We start from the raw sequence: 22,355 nt of genomic DNA, 5'->3' as shown, positions 1-22,355 counted from the left end.
TAGTACTATACTAATATTCAAGTACATTCCAAAACACAAAGATAAATAGAAAGTTAATAAATAAAAATGCAAGTTCAGATGATTTTCCTACATTCAGGTATATACTTCCCACTCTGGCAGTTGGTCCATGAGGCCTTGAGAACAGAGGTGTGGGTCTTCTTTGTTGTGCCTGTGTGTGGAAAGAATAATTTTACAGTAGTCTCCAGAAGAATTATTTGACAGTAGTCAGCTGTACCTCAGCTGTCCCAGAGAGATCAAAGACATGCCGTTTAGGATGGCTCGCCAGTCTTTGGGGTTAGGGAGACTGGTCACTCTAAGTGACTCAGGTTACTCAGTTTTGTATACCTCATAAGCCCTTAGGACCGTCTGTCACTGTGACTGTTAGTTGTTATTTGGAGTTTTCCAGACTAGGTAATAATAACTGAAGTATACTCTGTCAAGTAAGATCAGGAGGCAGCACGTGTTTGGAATCGTTCCATAAAAAGTATTTAAACTATTTTTAATATAGTGCACTAATTCTTCAGTTAGGCAGAAAACGTATTCAAGTTTATTTCCCAAAGATAGCAAATATCTTTTACTATGTCTTTGTTCTTGAAAACTAGGCAACTGCAAATGTATCTAGTAGACCCTATTCAGTTTACTAGCAGCTTAGAAAAAGTTACTGTTAAGAACCCAAGTGGAACTTTAGGGCTTTTTATGAGATATAGTTTGTATTTCTCTTTGATCCTGATGAAAGGTGGGTTTGCTTTTTTAAAGCCTCAGTCTTTTAAAGACATTGAGCCATTTTTATTCTGAATATGGGTAAGTTGGTATATTTAGAATGATGTACTGAATCTAGATGATTTCAAATGCTATTAAATGTGTTTGTTTTTAGATTTTTAAGACATTATGATTTTTTCCCTTTTTAATACTTGACTGGTTGTTGAAACATCTCTAAGAAAGTGAATTTCTTCTCTGTTTAGTTTACAGATGATCCAACTCTTGCAATTTGCAATGACAGCGGAGGCTCTGTTTTTGAACTGACATTTAAGTAAGAGACTAAAGGACATTTGTTGACAAATGAAATGAAAAGACTAGCTGTGGTTTAATGACTTGATGTTGAACATGAAGCAGTCTGGAAAACCCATGTGATTAAAAATAGGTGATGGCTGTATATTATGACTTGGAGAGGCTTATAGAACATTTGGAGATCCAGGCCTGGCCACCCAGAATTCTTTCTCAGTAGGTCTGAGTTGGAATGCTGAACTCCTGCTCCCCAGGGAATTCATACGCGATGTTGGTCTTGGGAACCATGATTCTGGAGTGTGTCACTAATTTTGGTTTAGGCCCCAGGCCCAGTTGATTATAGCCCTAAAGGTGTAGAAAGGTTTTTATTGCCTAGGCATTGCCCTGTTTCTCTATAAGAGCAAAGACTGTCTAGAGTCTAGATACATGGAAAGATATTTATAAAGGAGAGGGTTTTTTTGTTGGTGGTGGTGGTGGTTTTTTGTTTAACAATTTGAACATAAAATTTAATGCACATTGTGTTTCCATAAGTTCTCAAAGTCAGGACTGTGTTTCTTATATTTCTCGTACTTTCTCACATTGCGAAGCCCAAAGTAATTGCTTACAAATTACTGTTTATTCTGCTAATGTTTAGTGATCATCTCCTATGTGTAGGCATTGTTCTAGGCATCAGACTTGCAGCTGTGAACCAAAGTACTACTCTAATAGAACTTATAGGAGCACCTGTGTGGCTCAGTCGTTAAGCGTCTGTCTTCAACTTGGGTCATGCATGATCCCAGGGTCCTGGGATCGAGCCGCTCATCAGGCTCCTTGCTCAGAAGGAAGCCTGCTTCTCCCTCTCCCACTCCCCCTGCTTCTATTCCCTCTCTTGCTACGTCTCTCTCTGTCAAATAAATAAAATCTTTAAAAAAAAGAATTCTCATTGGGGTAGGGGGGTAGGGACACAGTACTAAACAATACATAAATGAGATAACTTCAGATAGTTACAAGTGCTTTGAAGAAAATAAGACCAGTCAGCTTGCTGGAGTGCACTTGAGGATAATTCAGGAAGGTGACATATGAGCAAAAACCTGAGTGATAATCTGGTCAACAAATGCAAAGGTCTAGAAGTGTTCTAGGCGGAGGGATGTTCAAGCACAAAGGTGTTGAAGTGGGCACAGGTTTGGCTTGCTGGAACATTGGAAAGAAGGCAGTTGTGGCTGGAGTGTGACTTTGGTAGTAGTGGGAAAAGAGTGAAGGCAGGAGTGAAATCATATAGGACCTTTGAAAACATGGTAAGGAGTTTGGATTTTATTTTATGTATAAAATGGCAAACCATTGGAGTGTTTTTGGGAGAAGAGTGATAAATCTGATGTTACAAAGAATCTGCTGATGTCCTATGGAGTTGGATTATTGAGGCAAGAATAGGAGTTAGGAGGCTATTGTAGTGGTCCATGCTAGAGATGGTAGTGCCTTGAATCATTACTAAATAAATTCTGAATTTTTTGGTTACCTTTGCAGGAGAGTGATGGGAGTGAGAACATGTGAATCTAGGTGTCTGTTCAGTGGTTCCAAGGGTGAAGTTTGCTGTATTGAGCCTCTCCATTCGAAGCCTGAGTTGAAAGATCATCCCATCACACAGTTCTCCTTATTGGCCATGGCATCCTTAACAAAGGTTGGTTAGTATATTTACAAGGTGAAACTCGTAACTTTTAGAGGCTTTGAATACCAAAAATTTGAAAATTATAGGGTAAACATTAAAAATACATTTTTCTTCTAAAGATACTGGTCATTGGATTGAAACCATCCTTGAAAGTGTGGATGACTTTTCCTTACGGACGGGTGAGTAAACCTCTCCATTTTATTGGCAAAAAGACCGTGTCAGGAGGGGGGAAATGACTTGAAAGTGGCAAATTCTGTGAGATTGTCAGAAAACGAGGTAGATTGGAAGTCAGTGCTCCAAAGATCATTGTCCGGAGTTACTTTGATGTGACGAAAGCAGTATGAGCTGGTGGCTGGAGAGGTACAGATCACAGGGTCTGTACTTTTCTACTTTTATTGTTTTAATTTGTTTAAGTTTATGAGAGAACAACTATAATATTTTGCTTTGGAGGATGCTACTTCCCAGCATCTATGAAGCATACCCCAGTTTCCCTTTCCTTTGCTGCTTGGTTGTTTTCAGAGAGTTGTGATCTTCTAGTGTATATGTGAGGAGAGGTATTGATTGGACAAGATGGAGAATGATGGTACAGAGCCACGACTAGTTGAGAACACAGCCCCTGTGCTGAGGGAGATCACACTTCTGTCTGTTGGTTGGTACTCCATTATGTCCGGGCCTCCAGGGAAACAGATCTGCCCCTTCAGACAGCATGGCTAGCTTAGATTGCCATTTGTATTTCTTAGGGTAGCTTCGTTGGTTAACTGAGGTTTATCATGGTGGTGTATGTTGGCATCTTTTTGTATGTTTTTACTATTATTTTTTTCCAATACTAACATCAAATAGAGAAGTAGAAAGAATTTTACATCAAACATTTGTGTACCTACTATCTAAATTCTATGAATAATAGTTTATTGTACTTTATTAAATATGTCTTTGTCCATCCACCCATCAAATTGTTATTTTAAATGTATTTCCAATACATTTCCAATACTGACTGCAAAAGTCAGTACTCATTTGCCTAAATATTCAGCATTCATTACATTTAGAGTTCAGTATTTTGTTTCTCCTTTGGTGTAGAATTTATTTACAGTGAAGGGCACAGGTCTTGGTCATACATTTGCTGAACTTTAAAGTGTATATACTTTATAACCGAAACCTCTCTCAAGATACAGAACATTAACATCAACCTAGAAAGTTCCCTCTTGGTACTGCCCAGTCAGTCCCTGGTTCACTGCAATTTTAATGAGAAATTAGAAGTTTTATCAAGGAACACTAGTCAGATGCTCTTTTTAATTAGTTTTCCTTTTGTCCTGCTGTCTGTTAACTGTGTTGCCATATATATATTTTTACATATATATATTTTATATATGTTAATATATATATATATATATATATAATATATATTTATTTTTTGGCCTTTTACTCACTTAGATGGATCCTTCCAGTGTTCCATTGCTGGCCTGGCACTTTGTGGCAGTACATAATTATGTGAATCCCATGCTTGCCTTCTGCAGAGGAGATGTTGTTCATTTTCTGTTGGTAAGTCCTGATATGATGCTAGATCTTTATCATAATATTTTTTTCCTGATTCATCAGCGATTTAATATTGTGTCAAAAAATATGCTATTATAATTCTTTGGAGAGAGAGTTATCATTTAATTTTAATTTTAGGCTTTAATGATTAACATGGAAAACAATGGATCACCTCAGCTCCATGCCCCTCCATCTTGTATTTCTCAGTTCATCTCCTTTGACTAACAAATGATTAATGGTTTGTGTGCGTAAATATGTGAATGTACCTATGTATCTTTGGCCTATGGGCCAAATCTGGCCAGCTGCTTGTTTTATAAATGAAGTTTTCTTGGAACACAGTCATGGCCATTTGATTATGTATGATTTGTGGCTGCTTTCATGCTACAGTGGCAGAATTGAGTAGTTGTGACAGAGACTGTATTGTCCACAGAATGTAGAGTATTTGTTGTTTGTCCTTTTACAAAAAAAGTTTACTGACCCTTGATCAAGATTATATAATTGGCCTAGTCTAGGTAATGACAGGTTCCTCATAATTCAAGAGATAAAGATGTGATTAAAATGGTACTTTAGGAAGACCGGTATAGAAGTAGCAGGAAAAATAGATTATAGGTGATAGCGGGGGAAATGGAGGGTTTTGCTCTTGTGCCAAAGCAGGTATGAGGTCTTCAGACAAGGAGGCTTGGTTACAGTGAGAGTGAGGGATGACATTTTTTTTTTCCCATTTTATTTATTTTTTCAGCGTAACAGTATTCATTCTTTTTGCACAACACCCAGTGCTCCATGCAAAACGTGCCCTCCCCATTACCCACCACCTGTTCCCCCAACCTCCCACCCTTGACCCTTCAAAACCCTCAGGTTGCCCCAACCTCCCACCCCTGACCCTTCAAAACCCTCAGGTTGTTTTTCAGAGTCCATAGTCTCTTATGGTTCGCCTCCCCTCCCCAATGTCCATAGCCCGCTCCCCCTCTCCCAATCCCACCTCCCCCCAGGAACCCCCAGTTTGTTTTGTGAGATTAAGAGTCATTTATGGTTTGTCTCCCTCCCAATCCCATCTTGTTTCATTTATTCTTCTCCTATCCCCCTACCCCCCCCCCCCCCATGTTGCTTCTCCATGTCCTCATATCAGGGAGATCATATGATAGTTGTCTTTCTCCGATTGACTTATTTCACTAAGCATGATACGCTCTAGTTCCAGAGGGATGACATTTTGAAGGAAGGACAAGGCTTCTCACTGGATCTGGGAACTAAAGGACATGAATGAATCTTTTCTGACTGTACTTTAGAAGCATGAGCTATTTGAAGGGCCAGGGTTACAGAGGATTTGAATATGTTCATTAGAAGCAAAGGTGGGATTCTTAAGTGCTCTCTCAGTGAATGTCTCCGCGCAGACAACAATCCAAGTCTGGAGTGCAGGTGAGAATCTCAGGATAGAGAATGTTGTTGAAACTGTGAAAATCAAAAGCCAGAGCATACGTAGCCTTGGCAGGCACTCACAAGGGAAAGGAAAAAGAAAAGGAATCAAGAAAGAATGTTCCAATAAAGACACATAGAGGTAGGAGGGGAAGTGGGACAGTATGGCCTCACATAGGAGACAAAGGATAGGCTTCAGGACTAGGTCACTTCCAGGGTAATACCATTATTAAATAAAGGTCAAGAGGGAAGACCACTGAGGATAAGACCACTGAATGTGCAGGTAGTTTGTTGGTTTAGCTGTTGTTGCTGTTGTTTTAAGATTTATTTGAGAGAGGAAAAAAAAGGAGTGGGGGTAGGCAGGCGGGGGCAGAGGTAGAAAGGGATCATGAGCAGAGCGGAAGGCAGACACTTAACCTGCTAAGCCACCCAGGCGCCCCCACAAGTAGTTGTTGATTAGAAACTTTTCAGAGGACTAATTATCAGCAGAATGGAGGTAGAAGCTACACTGTAGAGCCTTGTTAAAAAAATGTGTGTAGAAGAGCAGACTTACACCCCTAGTGTTTGGCTGTAAGAGGCGTGAGAATGGTTAAATATCTGTAAAAAGCAAATCAGGGAATGGCTATTTGTTTTTGTTTTTTATTTGAAGGTGGAGGAGTCAGAAACATGTTAGATAGCAAAAGGAAAAGTGCCCTTAAAAGGGAGTGAGTGCATATGCCAGCAAGGGAGAGGTAATATTAAGCAGTGGGGAAGGGGGTGGGAATTAGAATATGTATAAGTGAAGTGATCTTCTTTAGCAAGGACTTCAGTGAATCAGAAGAGAGTAGGTAATGTTGGCATTGTTTTTTTTGTTTGTGAAACACTTTCAGTATATGCCAAATAGAGAACAAATTTGGTGTTCATTTTCAACTGAGGAAACTAAGAAAGAATAAGTGATTGGCCCTTGGTCACGCAGCTGTGACAGTGGAACAGAAGCACGTGAATCTAGATCACGTGCTCCTGCTGGCCTGTCATTCCTTCCAGGGGGTGTGCTCTGCTGAAGTGAAGATGAGAGTACGTGAAGGGTCTGCATTAGGAGGTCTCGTTGAGTGTTCAGGTATCTGGTGAGGTCAGCAGACTTTATTCAGGTATCTGGTGAGGTCAGTATGACTTTATCATACCATGTGGTCAGTCCCATTTTATGCTTTAACTCCAGCTGAGTGCGGTCACTGATGGGATGGAGGTGATTTGTTCTGAATTATAGTAGAGTGAACACATGTTACAGGACTGACAGCAAGACCACTGAGCAGATGTGCCTTGCATTTTGCCTTGCATTTTCGTACAAATCATGGTGTGAATGATTTTTTTCATTTATGTAATAGTTTCTTTAATAGCCAGTATTTTGGACTTATCTGTACTGTGATGGAAGTCATTTTCTAGGTGGAGTATCTAAGTATCTCCAAAACCCCTCAAAACATAGCTGGTATTCAAGTTGTTTTTATTTCACTATCAGGTTAAGAGAGATGAGTCTGGAGCAATTCATGTTACTAAGCAAAAGCACCTTCACCTCTACTATGATCTCATCAACTTTACTGTGAGTATTATTCAGATTAATTTGTCCCCATTTATCTCATGTAATGGTTTTGAGACCCTGTATATTAGCACTATCAGGATTTCTGCCATGAATCCTGACCTTTGGGATTATGTAAAATAGGGACCAAAGTAATGGAGTCTGAGTAATCCCATATTACTTTTTTTTTTTTTTTTTTTTTTTTTTTTTTTTTTTGTGGGGGAAGAGGTAGAGATAGGGAGGGCTGAGGGAGAGCGAGAATCTTAGCCAGGCTCCATGCCCAGCACGGAGCCCCACATGGGGCTTGATCTCACAACTCTGAGTTCATGACCTGAGCCGAAATCAACACATTTTACTCACTAAGCTACCCAGATGCCCTGGTGCCACCTTACTTTTAATTGCCTTTCAGCCTATGTCCTGCTGAACAGTGTGTCATGGTCAGGAAAAGTTTTCTTTGATGTCCTGATTAGTTCAAAGGGGAGTTCAGAAGAATTTGGGTGGGTTTCTTGAGGATCATTGCCCGGCTTTCTTTGTAAACATACTTTTGTAGTTCTGAGCTTATCCTCATTAGTTCAGGAGTTTATGTACTTTATTCTTTTTTTTTCACTGCTAAAAACTGCAGAATTTTCTCTCCACCATACATTTCCATTTTAAGCAACTTTTTGGTTTAAAAAATAATATTTCTTTTTGTATCAAGTTTTAGTTTTTCTTTTTCAAGCAGTGTGTCAACTTTGCAAATAGTGTAATTATAGTATTTCTGGGTTTCTGTCATTAATGCTTTTGGTGTGTCAATATCCAGTGAAACATTCTATATATGCATGGATATAGGCAACCCTAAATAAGAGACAGAGCCTCATTTTTCTAAGAAGTTGGCTAAAAGTTTTTCTTCTAACTTAATAATATGTAACTTTTTAAGATATAGATGAAATGGATCTTTTCTTTATAATATACAATTTATTAATTTAGTTGCACATTGCCTTTTAATCTCACAGACTGTGGATTTAGACACAATACTTTGTTTTCATTCATATTTCACAAAATGCTTTTTTTCAAACTCTTCTCATGAATATAAGACATCAGTGCCTTTGTCATCATCAGGACTCCTTTTGGATTATCTAACACAGCTTCCTAGAATTCATCATAATTGCTTCTGTTGAAGATGTTTGAGACACAGCATTCTTAAAATCTGCATAAGATTCTGTCCCTGGAAAGTTTTCCCTCAACCACAAGTAGCTGTTCTCCCCATAGTAGGGTAGTAGGTGTTTTCGTCTGTCCTGTGGCTTTTCAATGACATGACAGTAACTGCATTGCTTTATAAATTACCATTAAAAGGCTCATTTACAACAGGGTCAGCAGTTGCAGTCGTGAGGGTCTAATTTTAGGAAAAATTGCTACATCTGCTAACAACGTTGCTCATTCTCTTTTAAAACTAGGTGGCCTTTGATAGCATCTAAAAACTAGTACTGACTAAGGTTGTATAAGGCCAATAATGTCTTTCCTAAATGATACTTTGTTTTTTAAAATAATCAGAAGAGCACCTTTTAAGAGCCCTTTGTAAATGATTTGAGCATCAAACTCCCTGTTTTCTGAGAGAGAAATTTTTGGGGGGAAAAACAGAACAAAACCCTTCCCTTATAGTGATAAGAGTGTATTTTCACTTATGTTAAAAGTGACCCATTTTAATTGGTTGTTTTTGATATAGTATTATGCAAATAATCCTTGATGACATGGAATAGGTCATATAAATAAAACAACTTGAATGCCCACAAGAGAAAGTACAGGAGAAGTACTTTGTTCTGGCTAATTTAAAATTCTAATTGAGCAGATTTTAAAGATTTTATTTTTTATTTATTTGACAGACACAAAGAGAGAGGGAACACAAGCAGAGAGAGAGAGGGAGAAGCAGGCTTCCCACTGAGCGGAGAGCCAGATGTGGGGCTTGATCCCAGAACCCTGGGATCATGACCCAAGCCGGAGGCAGCCACTTAATGACTGAGCCACCCAGACACCCCCTAAATTGAGCAGATTTTAAAATTCCATTTATTTCCTGGAGAGGGATTGAATTTTTTTTTTTTTTTAAGTTTTTTTTAAAAGAAATTGTACGGGTGCCTGGGTGACTCCGTTGGTTGGGTATCCACCTCTTGGTTTCAGCTCAGGTCATGATCTCATGGGTCATGAGATTGAGCCCTGTGTCAGGTTCCGCACTCACTGGGAGTCTGCTTGAAGACTCTCTCCCACCATCCCTCCTCCTACTCACATGCATACGCTCTCTGGCTTGCAAATAAAAAAAATCTTAAAAAAAGAGAGAGAAAAGAACACCTATAAACCCCAAGAAATTTATCAAAATGGCATCCTTCAGAAGATTTTTAATATTACTATGTCATTACCTCTATAATAGTACTTATTAAAGAAAATTTGGAATATGGAGAGAGAGAAAAGCAAGGAGCTCTTCCATAATTGGTAGGGAGGTTTTAAAAGAAATACATATTTTAGAATGCTTCTGTTTTAAAATATGTATTATGTAAATGCTAACAATTATTTGACCACATAGGTTTATGAGGTTTATTTGCCCTTTGATTAATGTCAAAAACATGAGAAATGCATAGTTTGTCATTCTGTTTAATTCATTTGTGCCAGTGTACGATTTAAAGAATTTTACTAAAACTAATATATACTCTGATATATCTATTAAAGCTCAGGGGAGCTCACAGGGCTTGATCTCATGTTGCGGAGAGTCAGGCGCTTAACCAGGTGAACCACCCAGGCTCCCTTCTTAGTTAGCTTTTTAAATGCTGTGGGTCATTTTAACACTGTCAGAACTCATTACTATGTTATGCACTATTATCCAGTACTGTCTAGCCACTACTGTCATCAAGTAGTTCTTGCTCTGATTTTGTTGTCATCAAGTTACTAAATGGATAAAATCCTCCATATAATTTAACTGAGTGGCCAGGCTTTCTTTTTGTCCTGTGTGATGGTGTAGGATGGGCCTTACCTTTTTTTTGTGGTGTGCTTGATTTTCAGTGGATAAACTCACGCACAGTTGTGCTCTTGGACAGCGTGGAGAAGTTGCATGTGATTGATCGGCAGACTCAAGAAGAACTGGAAACTGTGGAGATCTCAGAAGTTCAGTTGGTCTATAACAGCAGCCATTTCAAATCCCTGGCCACTGGAGGAAATGTTAGCCAGGCACTGGTAAGGGTAATCCATTATCTTAGAATTCCTTTGATAAACTTGGTATTTTATTGTTACTTGTTTTAGAAATCGGAATTCTGAAAAGTTAGTTATCTTGCTGTCTAGGTTGAGGTGGATATGGGTGTGTTTATAAGTATTCAGGAATGTGAACTAAAACAGTCATTCCTGTTATCTTTTCTTCAGAAATGTGACTGATTTAATACCAAAGAATTTTAACTTTTATACTAAAATAATGAAATGCAATTGAAAATTTATGGGAAAGAAATTGTACAAGCAGAATATTTTAGAACGTTTAATATGGTGGCAATAAGCCTGATAGACTTAAGGGATGAATGGCAGAGATAGGTAGACTGACTCGGGTGATTGGTAGAGGCCCAAGCAGGTATGGTGGCTAAGGGATTAAAAGATCAAGATGGCTTTGAGAGAAAGAAAGAAAGATTCTTTAAGAATAGGGGATAGATGAAATGTAGGAATCTGGAGAGAAGAAAGACACATGAGTATTACCTTAGTATTTATTTTACTATATCTTAAGCAACCAGAATGATGGCCTTTAGCAATTTACACAGATAGTTTGCATTTTTAAATTTCTTCAAATTGTGATTTCCTAAATCAGTAATTTGTAAGAGGGACATCTAGAGGCTTTCCTGGGTAATTTCTTGGAAGAAAAAAAAAGTGATGATGTTCATTTTTATTGAGCACCTATTGTGTGATATGCAGCCATTATTCAAATCTTCCTGAGATATTAGAACTTCAGAGTTTAAATATGAAAGGGTCTTCCAGCCACAGAATTTAGAAACCAAGACAATCCACAATAAGAAATGGAAATGTAGTAGAATTCACTGAAGACTAATTACTCTCTCATACTTAGACATTTTCTTGTGTCTGAATGGTTATTAGAAATGGTGTTAGACTTTGAACTTGCAGTTTTGGCCAACATGGAATAATGGGCACTGGATTTACTCTCCTGTATAGAAGGGGAAAAAAAACTTTCCAGAATACTGGACATCAGGCAATGAAGGACAGCGGTCCCTGACAAAATGGGAAACAAGTGACAGAGCCCTAGAGAGAGTTTCCAGGCTATAGCTCAGGGGAGTGGAACCCAGTTGGAGCCTAAAGGACTTCATGAGCTGAGACTGTGGGAAGACTATGGTGGGTTGAGTTTGCAGGACCGGATACTGGAGAAGAGAGCAAGCACTATACCTATGGTTCCCCTTGGTTATTCAGCAGACTACTGATCAGCAAATGCTGATCCTACCCGAGGCCAGGGAAAGAATTATTTGATAGATTTAGAAGGAACTATATCCAGTTCACATTGGCTTGTTTAACCAGCCAGAAGGAAAACTTAATGGTTTATAGGACATTGGGTAGAATACTCAGGACCATCTTGCCTCTGTAGTGGGGAATAATTAAGACCACGGTAAACACTATTCTGGTCCCCACTACAATTCTTAAAAATAAGACTGGAAAGAATCAAACTGTTTCCAAGTAACTTAACTACTCCACAAAACAAAGCACAGAAATAATAATGACACAGAAATTTCCAGAACCCAACAAGGTAAAATTCATAGTGTCTGCCATTCAGTCAGATTATGACGTGTGTAAAGAAGAAGAAAAACAAAATTTATAGTGAGAACAAAGATCAATCAAAACTGACTTAGACCTGAAACAGATGTTAGAATTAGTAGACAAGGACATAACAGTTATTACAACCGTAGTCCATAGGTCCAAAAAGTTAAGTAGTGACATGGAAGATACTAAAGAAGATGCAAATCTAACTTCTAGAGATAAAAATTATTAGCGCTTGAGATGAAAAATGCCCTGGATGGGATTAATGTCAGAGTAGACATGATAGGAAAAAACATTAGTGAACTTGAAGATAGAGCAATAGAATCTACCCAAAATAAAACACAGAAAAAATAATTAAAAAAAAAATTTATGACCTGTGAGACAGCATTGGGTAGCCTAATATATAGGAATTTGGAGTCTGAAGAAAAGGAGGGGGGGAAAAAAAGGAAGAAATAGTGGCCAAAAATCTATCCAAACTATAAACACAAATTTTCAAGAAGCTCAGTGAACCCAAGCACAGGTAAAATAAAGGAAACCATATATAGATCGATCAAAATGAGTGGCACAGAGAAAAATATTAAAGCAGCCACAGAGAAAAGTCACATTAAATGCCGAGGAGCAGCAGTAAGTATGAGAGCGGATCTCTCATCATAAACAACTCTCATTACTTTGGAGCTTTGGAGTAATCTCCAAAGATAGACACATGGCCAACAAGCATAGCCAAGATGTTCAAACGTCATTCATCATCAGGGAAATGCAACTCCAAACCGCAGTGAGTGAGCACTTCTCACCAAGCAGACTGACTGTGTAACTCAAAATGCAGACAGTGTCTGGTGTTAGTGAAGATGTGGAAAAACTGGGACTGTGACATGCCACTGGTGGGAAATGGCGCAGTTGCTGTGGAAAACATTTTAGAGGTTCCTCTGAATGTTGAACATATTCTTAAGTATTCATTTGAGCAGTTCTGGTCCTAGGTATATACCCAAGAGAAGTGAAGACATTCGCCCACACAAACACTTGTTCACAAATGTTCATAGCAATGTTATTCATAATAGCTGGGAAATGGAAACCTTCCAGACGTCCACCACTTGGTAAATGGATAAACAAAAAGTGACCTAGCCTTGTAATAGACTACTTTTCTGCAGTGAAGAGGATGAACTACTGACACATGCAACAACATGGATGAACCTTTTCAAAAATACTATGTTAAGTGGAAGAAGCCATATAGAAAGATTGTTTGATTCTGTAAGATGTCTAAGAAAGCCAAGTTTATGGAGATAGATGTAGATTAGTGGTTACTCGAGACTGGGAGTAGGAATGAATGTTGACTAGAAATGAGAACAAGGAATCTCTGGAGTGATGGGAATGTTCTCAAACTGGATTTTGGTGATGATTGGGCAACTGTAAATTTATTAAAAATTGCTAAATTTTACATTTAATGAGTGACTATTGTGGTATATAAATTATACCTCAGTACTGTTATATAACAAGATCTATTGACTGTTTAAGCAAAAATAATATGTTGTAATGTTTATGATAATGTAGAAGTAGTGTGAATGACAAAAGTAGTATATAGCAGCAGGGAATGGGGCATAGAAGTATATCATTGTAAGGATTTACATTATACATCAAATTGTGTAATATTTAGATGTACAGGGAGATAAGTTAAAGTTACATATTGTGAATACTAGGGCAGTCACTGAAAAAGAAGTGGTGTTACTAAATAAGTTGGATGCCTGGGTGGCTCAGTGGGTTAAGCCGCTGCCTTCGGCTCAGGTCATGATCTCAGGGTCCTGGGATCGAGTCCTACATCAGGCTCTCTGCTCAGCAGGGAGCCTGCTTCCCTCTCTCTCTCTCTCTGCCTGTCTTTCTGTCTACTTGTGATCTCTCTCTGTCAAATAAATAAATAAAATCTTTTAAAAAATAGTTAATAGTAGTGACAAAATGGGGTGTTAAAAAATATCAAATTCAGTGAAGCATACAAAAGGGAATAGACAAGTAGAAAAAAACAGTTAATAAGATAATAAATCCAAACCCAACCATATCACTAATTACAGGAAGTATAAATAGTCTAAGTATTTCAATTAAAAGGCAGATATTGGGGGTGCCTGGGTGGCTCAGTGGGTTAAAGCCTCTGCCTTTCGCTCAGGTCATGATCCCAGGGTCCTGGGATCGAGCCCCGCATCAGGCTCTCTGCTTGGCAGGGAGCCTGCTTCCTCCTCCTCTCTCTCTCTGCCTGCCTCTCTCCCTACTTGTGATGTCTATCTGTCAAATAAATAAAATCTTTAAAAAAAAAAAAAAAAAGGCAGATATTGTTTTGGACGTTGGGGAGGGTATGTGCTATGGTGATTACTGGGAAGTGTGTAAGCCTGACGATTCACAGACCTGTACCCCTGGGGCAAATAATACATTATATGTTAATAAAAATAAGATAAGATAAAATAAAATAAAAATATAAAAATAAAAGGCAGAGATTGTCAGACTGGATAAAGAAAAGCAAGAACCAGTTCTATGCTATCTACAAAACACATTAAGTATAAAGACATAGATATAGTAAAAGTAAGATGATGGAAAAAGACATACCATGCAAACTCTAATCGTAATCGCTAGATTTCAGAGTAGGAAATATTGTCAGAGATAAAAAGAAATTTCAGATTGATAAAAAGGGGTTACAAGAAGACATAAGAACTTTAAAGTTTTAAGTACCCCGTATCAGACCTCCAGTATACATGAAGCAAACACTGACTGAAAGAAACCAACAAAGCCACAATTACACAAAACCTGACAAAACCCATCTGTCGTTATTAGAATTAGTAGACAGAAAATCTAAGGGCATAGAAGACTTAAACACTACTGACTAACTGACCTAAGTGACATTTATAGAATATTCCTCTGAAGGAAAGCAGATTACAAACTTTGTTCAAGAGTGTGTGGTATGTGCACCAATGTAGGTTATATGCTAGGCTGTAAAACAAACTTCCATAAATTGTTCAAGGAATCATCAGGGTAGATCTGGAAAAAACCCAAATATTTGGAAATTGAACAACTGTTTTATGAATAACCAATGAGTCAAAGAAAACGTCTCAGAGGAAATTGGAATATATTCTAAACTGAATGAAAATACAACATACCAAAATATGTAGTCTACAGTTAAATCAGTTTTTTAAGGATAACTCACAGCATTAAATACTTACATTAGAAAAGAAGAAGATCTCAAATCAATGCCCTTTTGTCTTAATTAAGGAAATAGAAAAAGAGCAAAATTAAAGTAGATTGAAGGAAAAATAAAAAGGTGAACAAAAATAAATTAAATAGAAAATGGACAGACAGAGAAAATCAAAGAAATCAAATAAATCAAAAGCCGGTTCTTTGAAAGAGAAATAAAATTGGTAAACCTCTAACGACATTAATCAAGAAAAAGAGAAGACACAATTACCAGTATCAGGAATGGGAGTGGTGTCCTCACTAGGGAGTCTGTAGATGTTAAAAGATGTGCATAACTTTATGCCAATAAATTCAACAACTTTAGATGAAATGGAAAAATTCCTTGGAATACACAAATTACCAAAGCTGACTCAACAAGTAATAGAGAATCTAAGTGACTGTGCAGCAGTTACAGAAATAGATTGATTTTTCTGTAGGAAAGCTGCAGGCCTCTATTAATGAAGTCTGTTATGTAAGGGGGAAAAAAATTTAACGGTTATAGACAAAAATTTTTTCAAAAAGGGACCACATTAACTTTTTTTGGTTTTTAAAAGATTTTATTTATTTATTTGACAGAGATCACAAGGAGGCAGAGAGGCAAGCAGAGAGAGAGATGGGGAAGCAGGCTCTCTGCTGAGCAGAGAGCCCAATGTGGGGCTCGATCCCAGGACCCTGGGATCATGACCTGAGCTGAAGGCAGAGGCTTTAACCCACTGAGCCACCCAGGTGCCCCCACATAACTTTTTATAAGACTAGATTAACTCTGATAATAAAATCAGACAAAGATACTACAGTAAAAAACACTATAGACTAATGTTCTCATAAGCATAAAAACAAAAATACTTAAAATATTAGCAAATAGAAAACAACAGTATATAAAAAGTAATAGATTATGATCACATGCTGTTTTTCCAAGGCATGCCAGGTTGGTTTAGCATTCAGAATCTGTATAATTTACCATATTAGTTGATTATTAAAGAAGAGCTGTAATTATCATCTCAAAAGACAAACAAGAAGTATTTGGTAGAGTTCAATATCCATCCCTGAGGAAACTCAACAAATTAGGAATAAAAAGGAATTTTTTCAGTCATATAAACAAGGACATCTATAAAAATCTTATAGCTAACATCATACTTAATATTGCTGAAAAAACGAACCAAAATCAAAGCAAAGGACCCTGATTTTGATCAGGCTTTTTCTAGAGAAAATATGGAAGGTGGAGGAACATGTTAAAAGATTCCATGTGGATGCAGTTAGCAAAATCTAGATAGTAGGAAACTATGAAAAAAGTATCCAGTTTCTCAACAGTAAATTTCAAGGAAAATAAAGGAGTGAGATGGGTAAACTTAAAAGAGTGTTAAGAGACCTATCAGCCAGCTCCAATATGTGACCCATGGTTGGATCTTGATTTAGACATAGGAAATGTAGAAAAAGCAAAAACAAAATAACAAAAACCTCAACAATATTTGACATTTATGAGACCATTTGCAGTCCAAACACTGCATATTTCATATTGAGGATTTTTATTTATTTTATTTTTATTTCATATTAATTTTGAAAAGTAGACTAATGCAGTTGTGATTATGTTAAAAAGGACTGATTTATTATGCATATACTGAATTTTTATAAATACTCAAAATCTGAGAATCATCTCAGAATTATACTGTGTATAGGGTAGTCCGTGGGAGTACAGGTGAGGCAAGATTGGAGATGATCTTGTAATTGATGAGGCTGATTAATGGCTGCAGAGTGTTCATTGTATATTCTCCCCACCTTTGTATACATTTTTAAATTTCATAGTGAAAAGTTACCAGTTATTGTGGTTATCAGTTATTGACCATTTATATACTTGGGGACATTTACAAATATTAACGTAGTTAAATTCCACAGAAACTGCAGGTTTTTTTCAAAGATGGGATAACTGAATGTCAGAAGTTTGAAAGTTGTTTAGAGTAGGGTCATACCTTCAGTAACAGAGTCAAAATTTACAATCCAGATTTATCACATAATAGGTTTTGTTTCTCCTTAGCTGGGCTAGGCTGACTCTCATATGTTATGCTGCTTTGTCTTCTTGTGTTTCTCCTCGTGTTTTAGGTTGATGTTGATTTTAAAGAGCTTAGAGGTACCATTTTCAAACAGCTGTGTTCTTCAGTGAATGTCTCTCTTCCAGTAATGGGAAGGTTGCAACAGTTTCCCTTTAGATTTCGAAAGTTGGCATATTCCTCCCATGTCTCTGTTATTCTGAAAAGTAAAATGACCATATGTAAGCAGGGAATTAACTTTTTGCACTTTGTCTTTTCTGCTACTTCCTGACAGACTGGCACTTGACTGACATTTTTTCCCCACTAATTTATGGAATAAAACTATGTTGACCTAAAATTTTAGTCTGTGTACTTGACATTCTTTAAAACTTAATGAGACTTCTAATGCATGTGATTTTTACCCCCCCTTTTTTTTTTATAGGCTTTGGTTGGAGAGAAGGCTTGTTATCAATCCATCAGTAGCTATGGTGGCCAGATCTTTTATTTGGGGACAAAAGTAAGCTCCTCTGCTCTGTAACTTGGCATTTGTTTGTGTCAGGATAGTTGGGGCTAAAGGAGGTTTCTGGTAAAGAGAGCTGTGCATTGTAAAGTGAATATTGATAGCAGTAATCTAAAACTTTTAGGGGAGATATATATATATATATTATATTTAATATTTTTTTAAGGGGATTTTTTTTTCTTACAAGTAAGCTCTACAGCCAGTGCAGGCCTTGAACTCACACCCCAAGATCAAGAGTCTCGTGCTCCAACTGACTAAGCCAGGCAGGCTGTCTTTTCAGGGGTTATATAGTTGTGATATTTAGCTTATTTTCTCTACTTTTAGACATATTTTTACTTTCATTTAGGTTATCATAGGATGCTTATTTTCTTGATTCAAGGATATACTTTCATAATTTTCACATTAATGTTTTCATGACCAGGAAGATACCTTATCATGTGTATTTGTCATATAATTAGGATGCCATTTAGCTTAGATCATCAGGTTAGGGTATATTAAAATGCATTGAGTTGTTTGACTTAGACTAGAGTCATTGGAATATGAGTTTTTTGTATATCAGTTTGTTCCTTGCTTTTTTTTCTTTTTAACTTAGAGAAATATTTCTTCATTGTTACAATTCAAAATATTATCAAGTTAGTACAGGGATTTGGGCATTCTTTGTTCCTTTCCTGTGGAATTAACTCCTTGGATGATAGACTTAGTGACTGTTAAATGTTTAATTTACTCTTTAATGTGGGCCCTTAAAAATCCTTTAGTAGATACCTCTCACTGTAGTATGAAGTATTTTTCCTTAGATGTAAAATGAGATGTGGGACTGGGACAAATGTGTCTCCCAAACAAGGCTGTTAAAGATGATCATTTAATTATGGTTTCTTTATTTTCCAGTCTGTTTATGTGATGATGCTGAGAAGCTGGAGAGAGGTGAGTTTGAAGTAACTTTACATGTTAGGGCTGTGAATTGATAGTATCTTAACATTTGTTTTGACTTTGCTGGGAAAGATTATTTGGATTTGTACTTTTTAATTTCAGAAGTGTACATAAGAATCACTGTAACTGTTAGGAACTTGATTTGACAAAACTGGCTCTAAATGAGCATTGCATTTTAGCTACGTATATTAGAAAATTTAAAATAACAGTGGCTTCAACAAGATTTCTCTCTTTTTAAAGATTTTATTTATTTGACAGACAGAGATCACAAGTAGGCAGAGACACAGAGAGAGAGGAGGAAGCAGGTTTCCTGCTGAGCAGAGAGCCCAACATGGGGCTCGATCCCAGGACCCCAAGATCATGACCCGAGCCAAAGGCAGAGGCTTTAACCGAGCCACCCAGGCGCCCCCAAGATTTCTCTCTTATGTAAAAACAATCTGGAGGTAGGGAGTCTGTGGCTAGTGTGGCGACTCTATGGTCTTTAGTAAACTATCCTGTTCCCCCAACCTTATGTGTGAATTCTTGTCTCTAGTTCATTTTATGTTCGAGTATGGCTGATGGAGCTCTAGCTATTAAGTCCACATTCCAGGCAGGAGGACAGGGAAGACAGGGCTGGCCCCCACCTTTTAAGATCGTATCCCAGAAAGTACAGACAATACTTCCACTTACCTGTCATTGGCCAGTACTTAGTGACATGGCCCCGAGTGGCTACAGGGAGGTCTTAGAAATGTCTTTAAGCTGGTGTATTGCTGTCTCAGGTATACATGGGATTTGTTACTAAAGAGGAGGGAGTGAATGGGTGTTGTGATAAACAACTAGCCATTTTTGTTAACAGTGACATTCCAGCTTTTTCCTCTTTTCATCTTTAGGCCTTGTGGCTGGCTGTTTTAGTCCGAACAGTTACTGTACTATATAGTGCTTTAAGAAATTATTTTTCTTAGGAATACGGTAGTCACAAGGGTGCATGGGTGGATCATTTGGTTGGCTGTCTGTCTCTTGGTTTTGGCTGAGGTCATGATCTCAGTGTCCTGGATAGAGCCCTGCGATGGGCTCTGTGCTCAGTGTGGAGTCCGCTTGGAATACCCTGTCTCCCACTCCCCACCCTGCTTGTGGGGCATGTGTTCTCTCTCTCTCTGTCTGTCTCTCAAATAAAATATAAAATCTTTAAAAAAGAAAAAAAGAAGATAGTCAAATGGTTATTGGAATGATTTTAGCTGTTAAGCAAAAACTTCTGAAAATTTATTAGGTAGAATAGGAATTCCAACTAGTAGTTGATTAAACAGAGGAGTCTATCTTTTCTCATTTATTCATTTTAGAGAGTGGATCATCTCCTCAAACAAGATTGTCTTACAGAAGCCTTGGCTCTTGCATGGTCTTTCCATGAAGGAAAAGCGAAAGCTGTAGTGGGTAAGTTAACAGAATACCAGTATAGTATACATTATTTAGAGTAGAGAGAATGAATACTAATAATAATAATAATTACTCACAGAATACTTTTTAGCTTAATGTTCAAATATTTTATGAACAAGATGTGTCAAACCTAACAGACTTCCAGTGAGAAAGGTTAATGACAAATACAGGATATAGAGCTTTAATGTTGCTTTTTAAATTATTTTATAAGGAAAATTCACTGTTGAAATAAAAAGGAAGTACGTTGATATGTTATGTGGTCCAGTAGATGGGAGATGCTCTTGTTATGGCAGATTAGTCAACATTTTGATACCTAGGCTTGTTAAAATTATGTCTGTTGTGAGCACAGGTTGTAAATAAAAGACTGTAACAGTTTCAGTCCCGAAGATGTGGACTTTGTTTTTATGCTGGATTTTGCTTTTCTGCAGGATTATCAGGAGATGCCAGTAAGCGTAAGGCTGTTGTTGCTGATCGGGTGAGTATTTTAATAGGGCCTTCGCTAGGGTACAGTACAGATTCGCTTTTGGTATCAGTTAATAATTTGGGGGCAGGGGCGCCTGGGTGGCTCAGTGGATTAAGCCGCTGCCTTCGGCTCAGGTCATGATCTCAGAGTCCTGGGATCGAGCCCCGCATCGGGCTCTCTGCTCCGCAGGGAGCCTGCTTCCTCCTCTCTCTCTGCCTGCCTCTCTGCCTACTTGTGATCTCTCTCTGTCAAATAAATAAATAAAATCTTTAAAAAAAAAAAAATAATTTGGGGGCATAATTAGGTAGATGGCTACAGTCAAAGAGAGAATATATAAAAAAACAAGTCAGATTATAATTCCCTGGAATCGTCCTGAATGGTTTTAAACTTTCTTCTTATCACCTTTCCTTCTTTTTCTTGCTTACTCTCATGAAGATGATAAAATTGTAAAATAGCCAAAAGACAGCAGAAAAGAGGAGGGAGAAAGCCAAGGATCTGGATTATTTCTGAGCCTAATTATAGCCCATAGAAAGTCAACTTGAGTTAGTTTTCATAAACGGGTGATTATGAGAAATAGAAATACTACATGTGTGTTTGTGTTGCCTGAGGTAGCAGAGAGGGCTAATGTTTTATTATTATTAATTAGCATTAAATTGTTAATGTTAATACTTAATGTTGGCTTTATTTCCCCAATCTCGACTTGGTTGAATCTGTTTACTGCATAGTCCTTCCTCTTTTTTTTTAATTGTACAAATGCATTGGTAAAAATAATATTCCGTGTTCTTGAGAGAGAGACCTACAGCAGAGCACTTCTGAAGAGCTGGACTTCAGTTTTTCATTTCCTGAGCAACAGAGCTACCACTGAGGTCCAGAACCTGGAGTTTAGCAAATTAGTAGTTTCCCAAGCCTGAAAAAAATTAATAGTCTGGGGTTAAAAATAATGGGAAATAAAGACACTAACATTTTAAATGATATTTTTAATATAGCTTGATTCTGTATTATTTAGGAAGATCCACACATATTAATATTGAAAAATATTAGAGATATGTTTTGATTTTCTATACAAGGCTATTTTCCTTACAGATGGTAGAAATCCTCTTCCACTATGCAGATCGAGCTCTGAAGAAGTGTCCAGACCAAGGAAAAATCCAAGTGATGGAGCAGCATTTCCAGGTACACTTTTGTACGTGCTTCTGAGAGAGACTGCTGTGAATCGGTCTAATACTGCTCCTTTATGATACTTGAGAATGGAATTTTCATGTTTTGGTTGAACATTTTTCAGCATTCAGAACTTTATCTCAGGGCTTTTGCAGCATTCTAAATGATGACATTTTGAAGTACAGGTCACATCAGCTACTTAGTCTCTGTGGCAGGAAAGATGTGTCTGTGAGGGTGCAGACCCGTGAACTGACACCTTACTAAAGTGGCTGCCACTTTGCTGATGACTAACATTTCTGTCAACTAGGCTGGTTGGAGAAGAGGTCTACTACCAACGTTTAAATTTAGTTCTAGGAGCACCTGTGATTCAAAAACAGATTGGTTCCCCCCCCCCCAAAAAAGATCTCTAAAATATGCTAATGAAAGATCCTCAGTTTCTCTTGGAACTCCATGAAAATGGGAGGCAAGGAACAATTTAAAGACCTGTACAACTCTTATTATGTGATTTGTACTGTTGGTAGTGATCTCCAGTTATATTTATTGCAAATCTCTGCTTGTCCTTTTCCATTTTTGAGCTCCCTCACCTCTCCCTTCCTTACCTTCACTTTTAACAAAAATTGAAGGGTCAACAAACATTTTCTAAAAAGGGCCAGATGGGAAAATTTAGGCTTTGTGAAGGGGCCATATGGTCTCTGTCACATATTCCTCTTTGTTTTCTTTCTTTCTTTTTTTTTTTGAGCAGCGCTTAAAAAATT

The 22,355-nt window shown here is 37.6% G+C and overlaps 1 protein-coding gene across 4 annotated transcripts in view; it reads left to right on the top strand.

Moving 5' to 3' along the window:
- Window positions 1-22,355, top strand: part of VPS8 (VPS8 subunit of CORVET complex) — a 270,200-nt gene that overhangs the window by 43,248 nt on the left and 204,597 nt on the right. For all 4 annotated transcript variants that reach the window (XM_046002698.1, XM_046002699.1, XM_046002696.1 and 1 more), the window contains 11 exons: window positions 963-1,030; window positions 2,506-2,659; window positions 2,767-2,826; window positions 4,076-4,183; window positions 7,080-7,160; window positions 10,161-10,331; window positions 17,565-17,639; window positions 18,528-18,563; window positions 19,886-19,976; window positions 20,408-20,454; window positions 21,526-21,615. In XM_046002698.1, the coding sequence (XP_045858654.1) occupies window positions 963-1,030; window positions 2,506-2,659; window positions 2,767-2,826; window positions 4,076-4,183; window positions 7,080-7,160; window positions 10,161-10,331; window positions 17,565-17,639; window positions 18,528-18,563; window positions 19,886-19,976; window positions 20,408-20,454; window positions 21,526-21,615 (981 nt within the window). The remainder of the gene's footprint in view (window positions 1-962; window positions 1,031-2,505; window positions 2,660-2,766; window positions 2,827-4,075; window positions 4,184-7,079; window positions 7,161-10,160; window positions 10,332-17,564; window positions 17,640-18,527; window positions 18,564-19,885; window positions 19,977-20,407; window positions 20,455-21,525; window positions 21,616-22,355) is intronic.

Source organism: Meles meles, chromosome 4, assembly GCF_922984935.1.
Source record: "Meles meles chromosome 4, mMelMel3.1 paternal haplotype, whole genome shotgun sequence".
In the NCBI taxonomy this organism is placed as follows: Eukaryota; Metazoa; Chordata; class Mammalia; order Carnivora; family Mustelidae; genus Meles; species Meles meles.
The sequence above is the reverse complement of the archived record's forward strand: the minus strand, read 5'-3'. Positions and strand labels throughout refer to the sequence as shown.